The sequence below is a fragment of the Ursus arctos genome, unplaced genomic scaffold (assembly GCF_023065955.2).
Source record: "Ursus arctos isolate Adak ecotype North America unplaced genomic scaffold, UrsArc2.0 scaffold_12, whole genome shotgun sequence".
NCBI classification, from domain to species: Eukaryota; Metazoa; Chordata; class Mammalia; order Carnivora; family Ursidae; genus Ursus; species Ursus arctos.
In genome coordinates, this window is record NW_026622786.1 from 71,030,003 (window position 1) to 71,050,163 (window position 20,161).

Genomic DNA, 20,161 nt, shown 5'->3' on the forward strand with positions numbered 1-20,161 from the left:
GACAACGGAACAAGACCGTGTAGGTAACACCTGGCACGCTGCTTGACAAGCAGCAGCAAATAAGTACTAGTGTCCTTTCAAGCCAGTATAGCAATTTAGTCAGAGCTCGCCAGTATCATCGTCGGAGGACTTGCATGAACACAGGTGAGAACCCTCGGCCCGGGTCTGGCCCCACCCCTGCTTCCTCAACGCTATCCTCTCTAACTTTGCTGATGAGGATGCATTTCTCCAATTACTAGAGATCTGTGTCTGGAACATGACTTGGGAAATGGCAGAAGCAGCTTAGGTTAGCTTTAGTGACCCTACACACTCATTAAACATTTTCATTTTCCTTTCTTTCTGAAGTCGATTAATGAAAGAAAGGCCACTTAATACTGTCATGGATATGTTCAAGCTCCAAGATGAAACTTTTCTCCTTAAGGATAATTTCTGTCTCCTCTGACTCAGCCTCTTCCGTCTGACGCCATTATTACAAGCCTGCTGGCTCTCCTTGCACGATCACTAGTCTCTTCATGCACCCACATTTGGGGGGGGGGGACAATCCATCCCGCCCTGGGCGTCACTGACCCTCTGCTCTTGTGAACACCAATGCAGGCTGGGGCTTCCACCAGTGTTTGCCCCACTTACGGCGATCTATAATAAACCTGGCAGCACCGTCCTATGTCTTTCATCACTTTCAGGCACAGGGACTGCTTGATCTGAGCCGTCTGGAATCTGCGGTATGTCTCCGCTCTAGCGGACCTGCCTTTCAGCTCTGGCTGCTTACCACGCACTGGGATACCTTCTCCACAAACCAGGCCACTCGCGCTTTGATCAGTGATCCTGGGGCTGACATTACTGTCGCTTATCTTTGTCTCCAGGACCTTGCCAGTTATTTTATTTGGGCGGGGAAGATGTTCTGAAGTAAGCTCTTGCGAGCGCCTCAGCCCGAGCTGTACAGGCAACGCTCACAGACACTCTCCCGGACGGATCTGTCGCAACTGCTCCAATTCGAGTTTGTTTCTACATTTCTTAAACAAAACAAAACAAAACAAAACAAAAACCACATCCTCTTTCAGGGTGGTAGTGGAAAGAACATGGAAACTAACATTTACGGAGCATAAACCATATGCTAATAGTTGACCTAATTATTTCATTTAGCTTTACAATAATTCTCTAAGGCTTACAACCCTAAGGCGGTGGAGAGTCCAAGAGAAGACATGGTTGGAAGATGTGCTGCTCTATTTCTAACACTACAAAATTTCCAATGATAAATTTTGAAAGGGATTGCACTGAATCTGTAGATTGCTTTGAGTGGTATGTACACTTTAACAATATTAATTCTTCCAATCCAAGAGCACGGAATAGCCTTCCATGTATTCGTGCCTTCTTCAATTTCTTCCATCAAAGTCTTCTAGTCTTCAGTGTACAGGTCTTTCACCTCCTTGGTTAAATTTATTTCTAGGTCTTTTATTCTTTTTGAGGCACCCGTAAAAAGATTTTTGAGGAATTTCTCTTACTGATAGTTACTGCGGTAATAAAATGCAACTGATCTTTGTGTATTGATTTTGTATCCTGCAACTTTACTGAATCCGTTTATCAGTTCTAACGTTTTTTGGTGGAGTCTTTCCAATCTTCTCTATATAACGTCAAGTCATCTGCAAATACGGGCACTCTCACGTCTTCCTTTCCGATCTGGTTGCCTTTCTTTTTCTTACCTGTTTTGGCTACGACTTCCAGTACTCTGATGAATAAAAGTGGTGAGGGTGGGCATCCTTGTCTTGCTCCCGATCTTAGAGGAAAAGCTTTCAGCTTCTTACTGTTGAGGATGATGTTAGCTGCGGGCTTGTTATGTTGAGGTAAATTCGCTCTATACCCACTTGTTCAGAGTTTTTATCACAAATCGATGTTGAAATCTGTCAGATGCTGGGGTGTCTGAGTGCCTCGCTCGGTTGAGCATCTGGCTCTTGATTTCAGGTCATAACCTTGGGGTCATGAGATCCAGCCCCACGTCAGGCTCCATGCCCTATGGGGAGTCTGCTCGAGATTCTCTCTCCCTTTCCCTCTGTACCTCCCAACCTGCACGCTCTCTCTCACTCTCTCTAAAATAAATAAATAGATCTTAAACAAAAAACAGGTTCCAGAGAGCCAAGGTACTATGAATAATAACAGTATTATTAGTTTTTTCTTGTGGCAGGCAGGGTGAATTAGCCGGGAATTACGCACTGGACAATAAAATACACGAAGAGGTGCCTGAGCCTGAACAGAAGGCGATGGCATCTGGATACTGTGAAGAACTTTCATGTGTTCTGAATGGGCCATAAACAAACACAGGAGCATCTCTTCTTTCCCCATTGTTCTAAATCCTCATCAGTAAATCACTGTATCTCACATGGACCCATCAGTGTGTTTATACACCAGAGGTGTTACAAAATATATTTAGCTGGGGGGTGCCTGGGTGGCACGGTCAGTTAAGCGACTGCCTTTGGCGCAGATCATGATCCCGGGGTTGTGAGATCGAGTCCCGAATTGGGCTTCTTGCTCAATGGGGAGCCTGCTTCTTCCTCTCCCTCTGCCTGACACTCCCCCTGCTTGTACTCATGCATGTGCTCTCTCTCTCTCTCTCTCTCTGTGTCAAATAAATAAATTCTTTAAAAAATATATTTAGCTGGGGCTCTGCACACCCTTGGTGCAGCCCTACTTTAAGGTAAGTATTATTCTCATTTTTGACAAGACAAACTGGGTCTAAAACCCATCCTGTGCTCTCACCAAAGCCCTTGCTTTCTTTCGCATAAAGAACAACGGGCACAAAAGGTAAAAAGATTTGAGTTTAGGTAACTAGCTCTTCTACTTACTACTTGTGTAACTTCAGGTAAGAGGTAATCAGTTTCCTCAACTCTTACAATAGCTATAATAATACATATTTTCTAGAATGGATGGAAAGATCAAATGATTTCCTGTAACAATGTCAGTCAGAGCGTTCTTTGAAGGGTGATAGAAATGTCAGTGTGTGTGCACTACTGTAAACGATACTGTATTTTTATTTATTTTATTTATTTTTTACATGGGAGCTATTGGTTTTATTTTCCCAGACGCAGCAATTCTTTGAAGGCTTGAGTTTTTACTTGCCAAACAGGGATAATAACGGTACCTACCTCAGAAGTGAGGACTCAAAGAGATAACGTATATAAGGCTTGGTGCTTAGTGGGCATGCAATATACTATTAGTAATTAATATAAGTGTCCTCTGTTTCTGCTAATCCAAAGCTTACACTGGAATAACTAAAGCATATGGCATCGCTGTCCTCCAGGGGGTCACAGTCTAGTATTATGACGTATTAGGAAACAAATACACATCATAGGTGTCATAATCATATCAAACGCAGGTCTGGGCATCTCTGATGGACATCTTCAGCCTCTTCTAAGGCAGAGTAGGCCTCCTGGCACCCCCAGGCCTTTGTACTGGCTGGTTCCCTGCCTGGCACTTCTTTTCTGCCACTATTAGGCTCCTGGGGCTGCCACCACAAATTACCCCAAACTGAGGGGGGGGGCGGCGCTTAAAACAACAGAAACTTATCCTCTCACAGTTCAGGAGGCAAGAAGTCCGAAATCAAGGTGGTTTCCTCAGGTGGTTCCTTCTAGAGGCTCTCAGGGAGAATCTGCTCTGTGCTCTCAGCTGTAGCTGCGAGTGGCAGCCAGTAATCCTCAGCGTTCCTTGGCTTCTGGGTGCATCACTCCCCTCTCTGCCTCCACCGTCACAGTATCCCCTCAATGATACTGAGTGTTTAATGTCAAATTCCAACTGCTCGTTGCTGGTATATAGGAAAACAACTGACTTTTGTATATTAACCTCGTATCCTATAGCCTTGCTATAATTGCTAATTAGCTCCAGGAGTGTTTTGGCAAGGCTCTGGAATTTTCCACATAGACAATCATGTCATCTGTGAAAAAACAGTTTTATGTTTTCATTCCCAATCTCTATGCCTTTTAATTCCTTTTCTTTCTTTTCTTCTTTTTAACTGAATTAGCTGGAGTTTACAGTATAATATTAGAAAGGAGTGGTGAAAGGGGACATTTTTGCCTTTTCCCAGTCTTGGGAACACATCTCGTTTTCTCGTTAATAAGCATGATGTTAACTACAGGGTTTTTCATAGGTGTTCTTTACCATACTCTATTACTAGTTTGCTGACAGTTTTTTTCCCCTAAAATCATGACTGGATATTGGATTGTATCACATGCTTTTTCTGCATCTTATAGATATGATCTTATAATTTTTCTCTGTTAGCCTGTTGATGGGATGGAATACAGTCACTGATTTTCTAAAACTGATTCATCAGTTTTGCATACCTGGAATAAATCCCACTTGGTCATAGTGTTTGATTCTTTTTCTACATTGTTGGATCCAATATGCTAATATTCTGTTGAGGATTTTTATGTTATGTTCACGAGAGATAACAGACTGTAGTTTTCCTTTCTTACAATGTCCTTTTTTTAAAGCAACCTCTACATCCAATGTGGGGCTTGAACTCACGACCCCAAGATCAAGAGTCACATGCTCTACCGACTGAGCCAGCTTTATGTTATGGTGCAAGAGATAACGGTCTGTAGTTTTCCTTTCTTATAATGTCTCTTTTTTTTTTTTTAAAGCAATCTCTACATCCAATATGGGGCTTGAACTCACGACCCCGAGATCAAAAGCCCCATGCTCTACTGACTGATCCAGCCTTTTCTTATAATGTCTTCATCTTGTTTTGGTTTTAGGATAATGCTAGCTTCACAGAACAAGTTAGAAAATGTTCCCTCTGTTTCTATTTTCTGGAAGAGATTGTAGAGAATTGGTATCATCTCTTCCTTAAATGTTTGATAGAACTCACCAGTGAAACCCACTATGTGCAATGTTTTCTGTCTTGGAAGGTTATTAAATTTTGATTCAATTTCTTTAGTAGATACAGACCTATTCGGATGATCTATTTCTTCTTGCATGAGTTTTGGAAGTTTGTGTCTTCCAAAGAATTGGTCCGTTGTACCTAAGTTATCAAGCTGCCTTTACAGACTTGTTCACAATATTCCTTTATTACCCTTTTAATATCCATGGGATCAGGAGTGACGATGCCCCTTTTATTTCTGATATTAGTCATTTGTATCTTCTCTCTTCTTTCTTAGTTAGCCTGGCTAGAGGTTTATCAATTTTATTAATTCAAAGAACTAGCTTTTAGTTTTATTGATTTTTCTCTACTGATTTCTGCTCTTTATTTCTTTGATGGCCTCCTACATACTATCTCTTTACACTTCTGTCCTCTCCAACCCACCTGCTCTCCCGCAGTCAGAGTCATCTTGCTGCAGGTCAGAACTAATTATGTTTTTCACCTGCTTAAAACACTTTGATGGCATCTTTTGCCCTCAAGATGAAGCCTAAACTTCTTATTGTTATATCGAAAGCCCTGCATTCTTCCAAGACTTATCATGTCTCACCCCCATTCCTCCTGGGGATTTGACAGCACAGCAAAGACAAATAGTAAGTCTTTACACAAGTATTTATTTCAATTATAGATAAGGAAGAAATATTTAAATAGGCCAATAGAATGTACAGGAAACTCTTGAAATAACTGATTCAGATTTTAAAAGCTCATAAAGGAAATACTAGAGAAAGGGCTGGTAACCAAAAATTAATATAAAATAGATTTTTGAAAGTAGTGTTTAGAGACCTAGAGATCATAATGGAAGCTTGAAAAAAATCACAGAAAAGGCACATCCTGATATATCTTTTCATTATAAATGTACATGAGGACATGAGGACAACACAAAAAACGTAAACTCAAAAGGAAAAGAACCCACAATCCCACTACCCTAATACAAGTACTACTATGTTCTGCCATAGTTATTACGATGTATTCAGATACGATTATAGTGACAGGCTTGAAGGCTATATCCCCATGGTTCTCAACCCTGGCATGTTAGAATCACCCGAGGGAACTTTTAAACACTAAGGCACCTAAGTCTGATTCCTGATCTGCTAAATCAGAATCTCTGGGTGGTGAGGATCTGGGTTGAGAGCCAACGCATGCAGACAGACTCCTCTCTGTGGGCAGGGCTCTCCCCTCAAACCTGAGTTTATTCTTGGTATCAACCAACTGGGAACGTGCAGAGTTCCTCAGACAGAAGACAGTATCTTTTACAGCAGTGATTCTCAATTTGGAACCATTTTGGACACTGAAGAGCTTAAAAAATCCCACTGCCCAGACTACACCTGAACCCATGACTCCTGAATCTATACCGGGTGGGACACAGGCATGGGTAATTGCTTAAGCTCCCCAGGTGATTCCAGTATGCAGCCCAGTTCAGGAGCCCCTGCGCTGAGAGCTCCAGGTGAGCTGCAAAGTAGGAACGTGGGTCTTTGGGTCTTGATCATATAGGTACTGAGACGTGCAGGAGGAAGTCTTTGAACAGTGGGGGTTGTGAACAGGCTAGAAGTTGGGAAGCAAAGAGCCCAGTCGAATCCTGCCAGGCTGCACTCCTGCTGTGAACTAAGGATGGCTCTGGCTTGAGCTATCTACAGAAGAGACAGAACTCTGTAGTTTGCAAACAGACTACCTTTTTGGCTTTCTTATGAGCTTGGGGTTTATTTCTCTGCTGTTCCCTTTTTGTCTTCAGTGAAATATTTTTAGCTTCCCTTAGACGAACCAAGAAAAAAGGTTTTTGTTGTTGTTTTCTCCCCCCTCTGTTTTAAAGCATTAAAGAGAACCCGTGCTCTCTAGAGTCAACGTGATGGTGGCGGCAGTTCTTGAAGTGAGAGACCCTCCAGGAGAGGGTGACACGCACGGTTAAAGACGGGGTCACATGGTAGTCCTCTTCCTTGCCCTTCCCATTCCTCCAAAATCTTCCAGTATTGAGACTTAGGGTCTGGGTTTTGTTATCACAGATGGCACTATTCTGTTTTATATCCTCCTTCTCTGTCCTTAATTGAATTAACCCACATTTACTGAATATTTACTGTGCACCAGGAACACTACACGAGGCACTGGGAGCACACCTGTGAGAGGGACATTCAGTCCTCCTGCCCTTACAAAGTTTACTTAGGATCAAATTGACAGTGTGAACTTGGAAAAAAGAGAAAGCTCTGTGGAATAGCGGCACAAGTAGACAGTCTGGAGCCAGGCGGAGAGGGTTCGAATGCTGGCTTGATCGCATACTGTTCTGTGAGCACAAGTACATTATCTCTATGGTGACTTAATATTTGTTAAAATGCATTTAAGTACCACCTACTTCATAGAATTGTCCACCAATTCATTCATTCATTCAACAAATGTTTACTGAGCAATGACCAAGCGCTGGGCACTGTTTTAGGTGCTAAGAAGTAGTAGTGAAAAAAATAGACAAACCCCTTCTAACTACCCTTCCTCTAGTAGGAGGGGACAAACAAAAGTAGGTAAAACATAGATACCAACAGTGAAAAACATTCTGGAGAAAAACGGCACAGTAGGGGGAACGGGGAATGCCAATGGAAGTTAGGGTTACGACTTTAAGTGGGATAGACGGGGGAGATTTGAGGTAAGGTCTGAAAAGGTGAGGCAGTCTCCGCAGGTATCTGGGAAGGGCATCCCAAACAAAGAAATGAGCAAATGCCAAGAGTCTGAGGTGGGAATGGGCCTGGAGTATTTGAGGCGCAGCAAGGAGCCCAGTACAGCACAATAAACAAGATGAGTAGGAAGAAAACAGGAGTCTAGACCGTGGAAGGGCCTTGGCTGAGCATGTTAAAAACCCTGGCTCTTATTCTAAGAGAAATGGGGAGCCACTGGAGAGTTCTGCGCACAGGACTAACTAGGTCTATCTTGCACTTAACAGGATGGATAACTTTGGCTGCAGTGTGGAACTGGACCACAGGGAAGTAAGCGTGAGAGCAGGCAGGAGTGCTATCACGTAGGAGATGGTGGTTGTCTGCACAGAGTGACGGTGAGACAGGGAGTGAGAAGCGGCCGGACCTCCAGATATTTAAGGTAAAGCCAATAGGCTTTACTGATAATTAGTGTCAAAGACATGATGCTAAGGTTTTTGACCTGAGCAACTGGAAGGACGATGTTGCCATGTACTGGGGTAGGGAAGATTCTGGGAGGCAGGGAGTGTGAATCAGGAGTTTGGTTCTAGACCTGTGAAGCGTGAGGTGCCCACACACCCATGTAAAGGAGGCAACTGGACCAACGAGTCTGAAGTATGGGGCAAGAGGACGAGGCTTGCACTATCCATCTGGGGGTCACCAGCTTCAGATGACATGGGATCGAAAGCCGTGGGACAGGTGAGGTCTTCTAAGCGGCTGTGGTGAGGACGGGTATAACACAGAAAGCACCAAGTACAGCACCGGGCATATAGTAAGTGCTCAATAAACACTTGCCCAGTGCAGCCACAGGGAACTCGGCAGGCCATTCGGGAAACAGTAAACTAGGCCTCGGTGTATATTTTAGACCGCCCCAGATTTACAGGCCTTTCACTGCTGACTTGGGTTTTCACAAACCTTTGGAGGTTAAAAATTCTTGGTTTTGGCTTTCATGTCTTTGTGTCTTCACAGAGAATTCTTTCCGGAAGTAGACTGAGCACGAGAGTGCCCGTGCTCTCGCCCACACAGTGACTATAAAACACCACACCGTGGCAGCAGACAGCTTTCCCAGAGCACGGAGCGCCTGTCCACACTCAGCTGGAACAGACGAACCCCCCCACTGAACCAGCTCCCTGAGGGCTGGCACGAGCTCAGGACACATGTCCCTACACACCAGGGGCCGGCTCCTTCGAGGCTGCAGGTGCCTCTTCTCCCCACCACACTAACGGGCACTTTCCCGGTCCTGGTGTCACGCTCCTCATAAGTGAGATTTCCTTACGGTTCTGTGCTGCGCGCTCTGCCTCCCGAGACTGGTGGGCCTAACCCCCTCTTCCTCTGAGGCCTTGCTCAAATGTCACCTTCCAACAAGGCCTACCCTGACTACTGCATTCAAACTCACACTCCCTCCTCCAGCTCTCCCCTGTCCGGCTCTATTTTCTGCCATGCCACTTACTACCTTCCAAGATATTGAAAACTTTACTTACTGGTTATACTTTTTGTTCAATGACCACGTTGTCCACTGGGATATCCTCGCAGTGCTCTGTGCTCAAGTCCCTCAAGACATTGGTGAATAAAGCTCAAGTCCCTCAAGACATTGGTGAATAAAGCAGGAAGTGCTCACCTCACTGGGGGAGCAGCAGCCCCTAGCCCTGAGCCTTTCCCCAGGACCCCCAACTTTGAACAGCCGACTTTCAGAGAACCCGGAGCCTCCCCAGGAACCAGACTGCCCCCCTCCCCCACAGGTATCACCCAGTCAAGCTGTCATGAGTACACCGAGAGCCTGAGTGTCCTCCCCACCCCAGGGGAATACGAGATTAATTCTTGGGCAATCTGGGGGCAGCCTCACATCCTGGTTATTCTCGTTCAGTCCCTCCGTTACACCCTTGTCGGTTTCCTCATGCGCAAGTCACTGCTCTCTGCTTCTTCTCAGCCCCATCTCCCACTTCTCCCTGACTGCACTATGCTAACTTTCCCCCGTGTCCTGTGAAGTCTTGTCCCTTTACATCCTCGGCTTCTTCAGTGAACACCCCTTCCATCTGCTGCTTTCGCAGAAACCCGGGTCTCCCCGAAAATGGCATTTCCTCTCCAGCCCTGTGTGATGGCGGCTGCTCTTTCTTGTATTCCCCACGATCCCTCCTATCCTCTTTGTACTCCACGTATGCTTTCGAGCCGCCACTTATGTCATTCTTATTAGATAAAGTCAAAAACAAAAACCCATTTATTGTTCATGCTATCCAGAAACACTACCTCCTACCCCCCCACTGTTCTCATTTATTCTCTTCCCATTCACTAAGTGCTTAGCTCACAAGACACCCTTTCCTTTTTTTTTTTTTTTTAAGATTTTATTTATTTATTTGACAGAGAGAGACAGCCAGCGAGAGAGGGAACACAAGCAGGGGGAGTGGGAGAGGAAGAAGCAGGCTCCCAGCAGAACAGGGAGCCCAATGTGGGGCTCGATCCCAGAGCCCTGGGATCACGCCCTGAGCCAAAGGCAGACGCTTAACCACTGAGCCACCCAGGCGCCCTGACACCCTTTCCAATCAAGCTTATAAGGTCACCTGTTTGGCTTAGAATTTTCAGTTTTATCCCAATTACAAAAAGGATAGTTGGTACTCAAGAAATATTTGGGGGGGGCGCCTGGGTGGCACAGCGGTTATGCATCTACCTTTGGCTCAGGGTGTGATCCTGGCGTTATGGGATCGAGCCCCACGTCAGGCTCCTCCGCTATGAGCCTGCTTCTTCCTCTCCCACTCCCCCTGCTTGTGTTCCCTCTCTCGCTGGCTGTCTCTATCTCTGTCAAATAAATAAATAAAATCTTAAAAAAAAAAAAAAAGAAATATTTGTGGGGCACCTGGGTGGCTCACTCTGTCAGTTGGGCGTCGGACTCTTGGTCATGATCTCGGGGTCATGAGGTCAAGCCCTGAGTCAGGCTCTGTGCTCAGTGGGGAGTCTGCTTGGGATTCCCTCTGCCTCTTCCTCTGCCCCCTCCCTGCTCATGCACACAGACACACTCTCTCTCTCTCTCAAATAAATAAAATCTTTAAAAAATATATTTGCTAAATGTTAGTGAAAAAATGAAATCTGGGGCATGGAGCAGTAGGCAAGCTGAGGTTCAAGTCTCATTTTTGGGTTATATCCTTCCAATTTGGCAGACACTAATAAGGGTACAGGATAGGTGAATCTCATCCTTGGATGATTATTATTATCCCCACTTCATAAATCACTCAAGAATATAGTTAGGAAGACACGGAACTGGGCTTTAAAAATCCACGTCTGACACCACAGCCCACGTTTTTAACCACCAAAAAACACGACCCTCTTGAACAACATAGCTTGCAGTTAAAAGACAAGGTTTCATACAGCTCACTGCATATAAGTATTCTGAATAATTTTCATAGCATTGACACAAGATTTTGTCATATAATACAAGCAGCAGGGAATTCTCAAAGGAAACAGAAAACTACTTTTCTCCATGGAGATATAATTAAAAGAATATAGTGAAGACCAAAAAAAAATCCAAAACATGTATTCCCAGATTTGTGGAAAATCACTGGATACACAGACATTTTAATTAAGACTGTTTCTGTGTAGCAGGATTTCAAGAATGGAAAGCACCTGAGGTGGGGAGACAATTTTCATGCAGATATATCTGAGCAGAACTCTCGGTTAAGGCAACTAGGATCGTGGGCCAAACCCAACCTACTATCTTGTCTTTCTGATGGCCCATGAGGAAAGAATTATTTGTAAGAGCTGAGAAAGAAAAAAAAATCAGAAGTATATTTCATGATACATAAAAATTATATTAAAATTTCAGTGTTCATAAATGAAATTTCATTGGAATCCAGACCTACTCGCTTGTCTGCATGCCGTCCACGGCTACTTTTATGTCAGAGCAGCAGAGCTGAGTAGTTGCAGCAGAAACAATGAAGCCAATGCTGGCTAAAACGTTGACCATCTGGCCCTTACAGAAAAAGCTGGCCAACCCAATACAGATCATTTCTTCTGACTCATCTTTCAGTTCACTAACATGGTCTTCAGTTCTACCTAACCCTGCTAAATCCTATTGAGTTTTTAATTTTACTAAATGTGTTCTTCAATTCTAGAAGTTTTGTTTTTCCAATCTAATATTTTGTTTTTTATAATCCCCTATTCCATGAATAGAATACATAATTCAATCTTGTCTTTATTTTTTAAAAAACAGTATATCTAATTGCTTTATCAGTTGTGTCTGGTAATTCTGATTTCGCAAGTCTTTCCTGGTCCCCCTCTGTTGTCTGGTGTTTTTCATAGTTCTCACTCATGGAGCCTTATTTCCTCGTGTGCTTAGTTATTTTTACTGTTGTTAGCTGTTCATTTCCTTGAAAGGTTCTTTGCAAGGAGCTCACGTCTTCCTCCAGAGCAGGCCTGCCTTTGCCTCTGTCAAGACCTCGGCGGCACTGCCAGTCTGGAATACCTTAAACTCTCATATACTTAAAGGTCATGGCTTGAGGTTCCATAGATCACCTGGTTCCCAATATCAAGTGTTGCTTTTTTATTAACGTATTGCCCTGATCCACTCCGAGTTCTGGCAACCTTTTCTGTAGTCCTGGTTGAGGGGTCCAGGTTTCCTTCTAGTTCATCCTATGCTGAGTCCTTCGGGGTTCCAGTTTAATGTGCAAAGGATCAAAAGATGGAAAATAGGGGCGCCTGGGTGGCACAGCGGTTAAGCATCTGCCTTCAGCTCAGGGCGTGATCCCGGCGTTATGGGATCGAGCCCCACATCAGGCTCTTCTGCTAGGAGCCTGCTTCTTCCTCTCCCACTCCCCCTGCTTGTGTTCCCTCTCTCGCTGGCTGTCTCTATCTCTGTCGAATAAATAAATAAAATCTTTAAAAAAAAAAAAAAAGATGGAAAATAGGGAAAAGATATTAGTAGACCTGGAGGTTAGAATGAGAAGGTCTAACATTTAAATTCTGATTAAAGGGGAGTAGAGAGAGAGTGGGCAGAGGCAATGTGTAAACAGATGATGACTGAAAAAGTTCCAAAACATAAGAATTCCTATACTCCAGAAGTATAGTGACAGATGGTGGCTACACTTGTGGTGAGCAAAGCATGACCTGTGGACTCTTCAAATCACTACGCTGTACACCTAAAGCTAATGTAACATTGTGTGTCAACTATGCTTCAATTTTAACAACCAACTCTGTAAAAAAAAAAATTTGTTTAATTTTAAAATTAAATAAATTTTTAAAAATCTAAATGAATCCAATCAAGATAAATAAAAACAAATTCTTACATTTATAAATTTATTCATATTTTATACAACCCTTTCTTCTATTCTTCCTAAAAACCTTGGGAGGTAGGTATTACTATCTACAAACTGGGACTCAGAGAACTAAAACAAATTATCTACAGTCATGTAATTCTAAGCAGCAGGGGCAGAATCCGAATCTCGTTCTTCTGATTCAAGTTCAGGTTCTTTCCTGTACGTCGGAAGTAGAACACAACACAGCAGAAGGCGACTTCGGAAGAGGAGATCCGGCCACTGCTAAGCGATCACCTCCAGAACTCAGAACCCTTAACTTGGAAACTTTCCCCTGGAGGCAGGTCAAAATCATTCCCACACAGCCATGCTTTCTTCTGAAGATAAGCACTGGACTGGAAAAGTCTTTGCAGTAAGAGGAACGTTCTAGCTTGTACCTTACCTTGTGAGTTATTCCCTGGGCTAGAGACCAAGTTGACTCAAATGGTTCATTGGTCTGGCCTGGTTCGCAACAGAAAGCTGCACAACAGCCCACTGGGTACCAACTGTCGGGGCGGCAGGACGGGAGCGTCCTCCTGAGCCCCCTCCTTACGCTGCTGGAGACGGTTTAAATACTGTAGTTAACATGTCCCAGGTGGCAGGCCTTTTGTTCATCAGTGTGATCTGACTTAGTAAATTACTACATCTCTTCCATTCTGGTGGCATTTCACTTGTTTACAGCTTATACTTGTGAGTTCTTGTTCGCCCAGAGCACTAAATTAAGAATTTTTCTAAGGGTGAAGCCTATGGCTTTCTAGCATAATTGGGCCCCATTCCCCAGATGTTAACACGTGGCTGACATCTCTCTACTAGCCTGGTAAAAACAGCAGACCATCCTTCCCTTGGAGCTGCCTCCACGGTGTATAAAAGCTGGGAGAATTACGACACCTGAACTCAGTGTACGAGGCACGAGAACCACAAAGCCAGAAGCCGGGAAACGGGCCTAGAGGTTAGACTATTCAGCGGGAAAGCCGAATAGCCCCAAATTTGATGTCTCATGTGTAGGCGCAGTCACCACCATCACAAGCAGCTACGGTCAAGGGCTCATGCAAGAGAGGAAAGAAAGGAGACCCAATTCCCACCTTTCACATCCGTCTGGTACAGGGACCAGGGGTGTACAAAGACGACAGACAACCGAAAGGAGCCACAGGCGGTTCTGCAACCATACACTGCAGACCAGCCACGCGAGAGGTGCCCTGCAGGGCACAAACACACAGAATGGCCGCGGCCCAATCTCGAGGCACCCAGCCTAACTGGGGAAGTGCACGGCCATGCACCTATCCACGCAGCCACGGTCTCGAGGCACCCCAGCCTAACTGGGGAAGTGCACGGCCATGCACCTATCCACGCAGCCCCAATCTCGAGGCACCCCAGCCTAACTGGGGAAGTGCACGGCCATGCACCTATCCACGCAGCCACGGTCTCGAGGCACCCCAGCCTAACTGGGGAAGTGCACGGCCATGCACCTATCCACGCAGCCACGGTCTCGAGGCCTCCCAGCCTAACTGGAGAAGTGCACGGCCATGCACCTATCCACGCAGCCACGGTCTCGAGGCCTCCCACCCTAACTGGGGAAGTGCACGGCCATGCACCTATCCACGCAGCCACGGTCTCGAGGCATCCCAGCCTAACTGGGGAAGTGCACGGCCATGCACCTATCCACGCAGCCCCAATCTCGAGGCCTCCCAGCCTAACTGGGGAAGTGCACGGCCATGCACCTATCCACGCAGCCACGGTCCGGGTTCACCGAGCACCTCACAAACACACACCAGCACTGTTTAGGTGCTAGGGAGACCGAGAAGGCCAGAAGAGGATTCTGAAGGGATTAGATCCTCTGTACTTGAAAGCCCCTATGAATTCATCATTTCAGTTAAATCCTTACAATAACCCTGTGAGGTAGGACTATTGGTGTCCTCATCTGACAGATGGAACTGAGGCTCAGAGTGGTTAAGGAGCTTGCCCCAAATCACAAAGAGAGTAAATAGCAATCTGGGATTCGAATCAAGCCAGGCCTGGCTCCAAGCCCGTGCTCTTAATAAATTGATAATTATTACACAGTTAATTATAGTACGATGAGATCACTGGTGACAGAGGGAGAAAATTCACAGGAAGCATTGAGGAGGAGATCATGAATTTTGTCTTCGAGGGAAGAGGTGGTCTTTGAGTTTTCCTAGGTGAGCAGCAAGGAGAGGGCAGTGTGAGCACAGATAAGAAGCACATGTCGAGGCAGAGGGGGGCAGAGGGTTTGCCTGTGGCTCAGTGATAGGAGCGAATGCGGGAGAGGAAGTCTGACCACGGAAGGCTTTGCACGCCAGGCTGCAGAGCATGTCTGCCAGGCCACTGCCTCCTGCTCCAACTCAACCACCCTCTGCTCTGTAGCAGAAGCCTTTCCAGGGGCCTCCTTGTCCCTCGCACCTGGCAGTGACTCCTTCTGTAAGGAGCTGCCTGTGCCAGCCAAATCGAAGGCTACAATCCTATCTTCTCTGGGCCCCTGCAAACGGGACGTGCTCCAAGAGGCTGCTGACGGACTGAGGCCAGAGGCCCCGGGCAGTCCCCCAACAGACACGGGGCTGAGCAGGTGACCCTTCGAAGCTGGACCCCAGCTCCCACAGACATCTCTACCACAGAGATCAGGTGCTTTCTCATTCTACTCACAGTTTAGAGTCCAGCTTCAGGAGGAAACCCAACCGATCATACTCTGAAAAAGAAAAGCGGAAAATGTCACTGAAGTCAAGCCACTGTTGACACTAGCAGATTGCATTCCCCAGACACAGACCACAGGCACAGACAACTGCTCAAGGAACAGAGCCAAATACATAAGCCACGACTAAATTTAAGTCATAGCACTCCTGCTGAACACCTGTTTTATGAAGGACCAGGTTCAATGCCAGGTGTTTCCCAGGCCCTCTAGCCCAACAGTCCTATGCTGGCATGTAACTGCCTTCCTGTTTAAATGTGGTACTTGACTGACATTTACTTAAACCACAAAACCAGACCCCTGGAGAAGTAACAGGGCCGGAAGCAATCTCTGCTTCCTCTAAGCTCGAATCATAATTTTTGCTGAAGCAGCCGTGTTCACTACGGAGTGAAGATGTGGCAGCCAAGGGTCTTCAAATCCATGGCAATGAACCCATCCTCTTCATGACAACCACAAAGAACTGAGAGATCTGACTACATAAAGGGAGGAAATTAAAAATGAAATCGAAAAATAAGTTGTAAGATGTTTACAACAAATGATAAATCATTACTAGTTTAAGTTCTTTATATCTTCCCTCTTTCTAAAATGAAGTTGAAGCAGTTTTACAAAGTTGTATGAAGTACAAGATTTTTAAAAAAGAAGGTATCTGGGACCAAAGGGGGAAATAAGCATAAGAAAAAGAAAATACATCCAGGATAAGAATACCAAAACCGGATGACCTATAAGGTCCTATGTGCTCTCTGAAGGAAGATTACAGATTTACCCCCAAGATTTCTCACAGCTAAAGTTAAATGCAAAGCATTGATATAAAACGGTTTACAGTGTTCATAAAATAAGCCAGGAGAATCAGCTATTCCTGCTACTAAGACTTGAGAAGTGTCATAAGATTATTTCCTATAGCTTTGTTCAAGGATTGCAAAACGTGTGTGTGTGTGCGTGCACGCATGTGTGTGTGGAAGTGACTACATCAAAATAAGGCAGCCAACGAATGCAGTTCCCAGCCGGCCCGGCTTCACCTCAGGGTGAGTACCACACCGAATACCAAGACCAAACAGCTGAATGGAGAAGACCACGCAGCAAGGCTTCTGAGGAGCTCAGTCTTTAATAAGCAACGATGGGCCGAGAGAAGGAAGTTACAGATACTGACAAGTACCTTGCAGGAGCCATTCTGCCAGGCCAAGCAAGGCCCACGATTGTACTTTCTTAAGCAGCAGAGCTGCAGTGAGAGAGTAATTCCTCTTCTTAAAACTGAAGATACCAACTAGGACACACAGACCACCAGAAGCTTGCCTCCCAGGAGAATACGCTTGGGCAGTCAAAGCCTTTCCTCAAAATAATGCTGCTTTTGCTCTAACTCAGATAAATGGCTAGGAGACTTTGCTTAATATATCAGGAACCTATAAAAGTCAGTAAGAAAAAAAAAGGTCTCAATTTTAAAAATAAACTATAAACAAAATTTGCAAAAAGGGTTAGTTTCAAAGGTTAATACTCTTTCGGTAATTCTATTTATCATTCCATTAAAAAAAGGAAATCTCATTAACTTGCCTATACCTGTTGCTTTTCCCCCATGTGGTCATAACCTCGGGGCAACTAGCCTGCTACTGCTCCTTGGCCCCGAGCTAAGACCTCCACGGATGTACAATGAATCCACACTTTGGCTGGTTCCTTCCAGAGACACCAAGAGAATGTTTTCTGCTTGTTGCAAACTCAGATGTCAGGGCCAAGCAAGAACGTAACACAAATGAGGGAAGGAGGGGGGACGTGCTACTCTCCCATAGTAAGTCATACTACTGATTTTAGCTTATTATGAAATGTTTTTTTTCCACTATGCATTTTTTTTTTAAGATTTTATTAATTTATCTGACAGAGAGAGAGAGACAGCCAGCGGGAGAGGGAACACAAGCAGAGGGAGTGGGAGAGGAAGAAGCAGGCTCCCAGCAGAGCAGGGAGCCCGAAGAGGGGCTCGACCCCAGGACCCTGCGATCATGCCCTGAGCCGAAGGCAGATGCTTAACGACTGAGCCACCCAGGCGCCCCTTCACTATGCATTTTTGTACAGTAGCCATAATATCTATTGATTATCTGCCAGCAGCATCTTGAATTTTGTTTTACACATACATAGACTAATCGTATATTAAATAGATAACACTTTGCATTTCTAAAGAAATTCCCTTCCTAGCTCTCCTGGACTGTTGTTTTCTCTCTTTTAAGAGACGTGAGTACCAGAGCTATTTCATTTTACTCTGTAATTTAAGGAAAGATAACTGTGTAAGCCCAGCGATGATACATGGCAACTGACATGGCCTTCGGGCCACAGAGCCCAGCGGGAGTGGAGCCCATCCAGAGACCCCACGCCTCGCCGGAGCGGCAGCCTCCACCGGGCCCGCCAACAGAAGCGCTCAGTGATGCAGGTCCAGCATTGCCACATTCTGATTTTTTTTTTAAAGCCAAGAATCTGGATCTTTTAAGGTAAAACTTCCCAATGTGTAACTATTAGCAATAGATTCAAGAAAAATTTAAAGATTTTGAGATTACCCAAAATACGTCCATGGGCAGGATTCAGCCAGTGGCTGAGGGTCTGTCCTAGACGGGCGGCCTGAGAGGACTGGAAGCGGTTCTCTTCCGTGGCCGAGCCCAGCAGATGCTCCATTAAACATTCGCTGACTGTTATGACCAGGGTTACCTGGTCACAATGGTCATATACCCAAATCAAATTAGCCTAACAGGATGCTAAAAAGAGTATTTCAGGGGCGCCTGGGTGGCTCAGTCGGCGAAGCGTCCGACCCTTGATTTCCGCTCAGGTCGTGGTCTCAGGGTTGTGAGATCCAGCTCCGAGTCGGGCTCGGCACTGGGCCTGGAGCCTGCTTAGGACTCTCTGTCTCCCTCTGCCACCCCCCACCGGCCCCCATTGCTCGCTTGCTCGCTTGTTCTCTCTGAAAAAATGAGTATTTCAGCCAAGCTTCTGGGATGATACATTTCAGGCACTAACGTGAGGTTCTGGACTGAGATGTAAATTTTCAAGGGAAGTGTCTGAAAGCTTGTACATAACTTGAAAGGCCCTCCCTACATGATATAAAAGTAACTGGCCATGAGAAATTAAGGAGGGAAGATGTGAACAGCTTCCGTGGAGAGAGCAGTGCTATGGACCCCATCTCACTCAAGGGGCAGGATGGACAGTACTTGTCTCTCCCTCACGCCTGGTGAGGGAAGCCTCACTTTGACCCTTAAAGAACGGGGAACACGGTGGACTTCGGGTACCGACAAGTGTAAAGGACACAGTGGGCTGGATGGAAGGAGAGATGCCTTAGAACTGGCCTGCCTCCCAAAACTTGTTGTAGGAAAGGATGTGTGAATGAGCTGGTGTGGGTTTGTGTTAGGTCCCTTCCAAAACAGCTGTCCAGAGGGTGGCCAGGGCCGCAGCAGACAGCAGTGGCGCAGACACCCAGAGTCCCAGGAGCGGCAGAAGGAGTGACAAGGCTCTGGTGAGTGCACTGCCCCCAACAAGGAACGGCACAGCAGAGGTCCCTCATTGGAGAGGGTATCCCAAATGCCTACCAGGAGTGCCCCACGAGCGTTAGCTTTAAACACTCCACAGTTGAGACAGGGCGAACAGGATCTTATGTCTTTTCTGCTCCCATTCTTTCCTACCTTCCCCACGGATTCCAGAGAGGTCAGAAACTGCAGCCAGCATCTGGGGAGGAGTGGAAGGAGAACGCAGAGCCAGGCACATCCCCTTCCCAGAGTCAGGCACCTGCTGGTACTAAGCCCTGAGTGCAGGGAGGGGAAGTCACTGTAGCTTTGAATGAATTGAAAGCTATGGCTATTACATAAGGCAGGATACTCTAATTTTAGAATTGGTGACTCAATGTGACCATGGGATTTTTATTACCTCAGCGGTATCAAAAAATCCTCTGGACCTCCCACACTGAAAACATTTTAAGGGGACACAGGGAGACAAAATAAAGTGGGCTTTGATTATTCCCTGATGTGTCTTGAATGTTCAATATTCTGGTTGTACTAATTTAGGCAAAAAGGGCAATTTAATGGTTCACACAACCGAAGTGTGGAAAGGGCCAGGGTGCAGAGGGCTTCAGGGACCACGGGAAATGTCTGGAACACCACTGGGCCCCCCTGAGCCATTACCCTCCCCGACCAGCTTCCTTCCTAAGTCAAAAAACATGCTGCCAGCCACTTTCGGACACACATCTTCAGCTTTGGCTCTGAAAACAGAGACTCCGTCTCTCTGCTCCTAATGGCAAAACTCCCAGGGAAGGGCCAGGAGTGGCCTGGGGTGCATCCGTTCCTCACGCCTGCTCTCATCACAGTGACAGGAGACAAGGGTTGTAAAAAATCATGATTCCCACATGACACATGCGGTTAGGAGCATTTACCAGAAGAAGGAATGTGCTGTCTCAAACGAATGCAGGCTCTCGAGAACAGCAGGAAGTCTCTGGAAAACGCCGAGCCAGCTTAATCTCCTGGGTACAACAGGTATGGCCGTGGACTACGTCAAATGGGCCACTGTTAAAATGGGCAGTGGACTTTTTTCCTCTCATCCTCATTCTGCTGTGGGTTTTTTCCTTCCCTCACCGAGCTCCTTTTAAAATCTTTCTCGTAAT

General features: G+C 45.7%; 1 protein-coding gene across 5 annotated transcripts in view; it reads right to left on the bottom strand.

The window, feature by feature from the left end:
- Positions 1 to 20,161, bottom strand: part of ST3GAL3 (ST3 beta-galactoside alpha-2,3-sialyltransferase 3) — a 183,144-nt gene that overhangs the window by 81,022 nt on the left and 81,961 nt on the right. For all 5 annotated transcript variants that reach the window (XM_044383913.3, XM_026498290.4, XM_044383912.3 and 2 more), the window contains one exon: positions 15,501 to 15,543. In XM_044383913.3, coding sequence (XP_044239848.1) covers positions 15,501 to 15,543 — 43 coding nt within the window. The remainder of the gene's footprint in view (positions 1 to 15,500; positions 15,544 to 20,161) is intronic.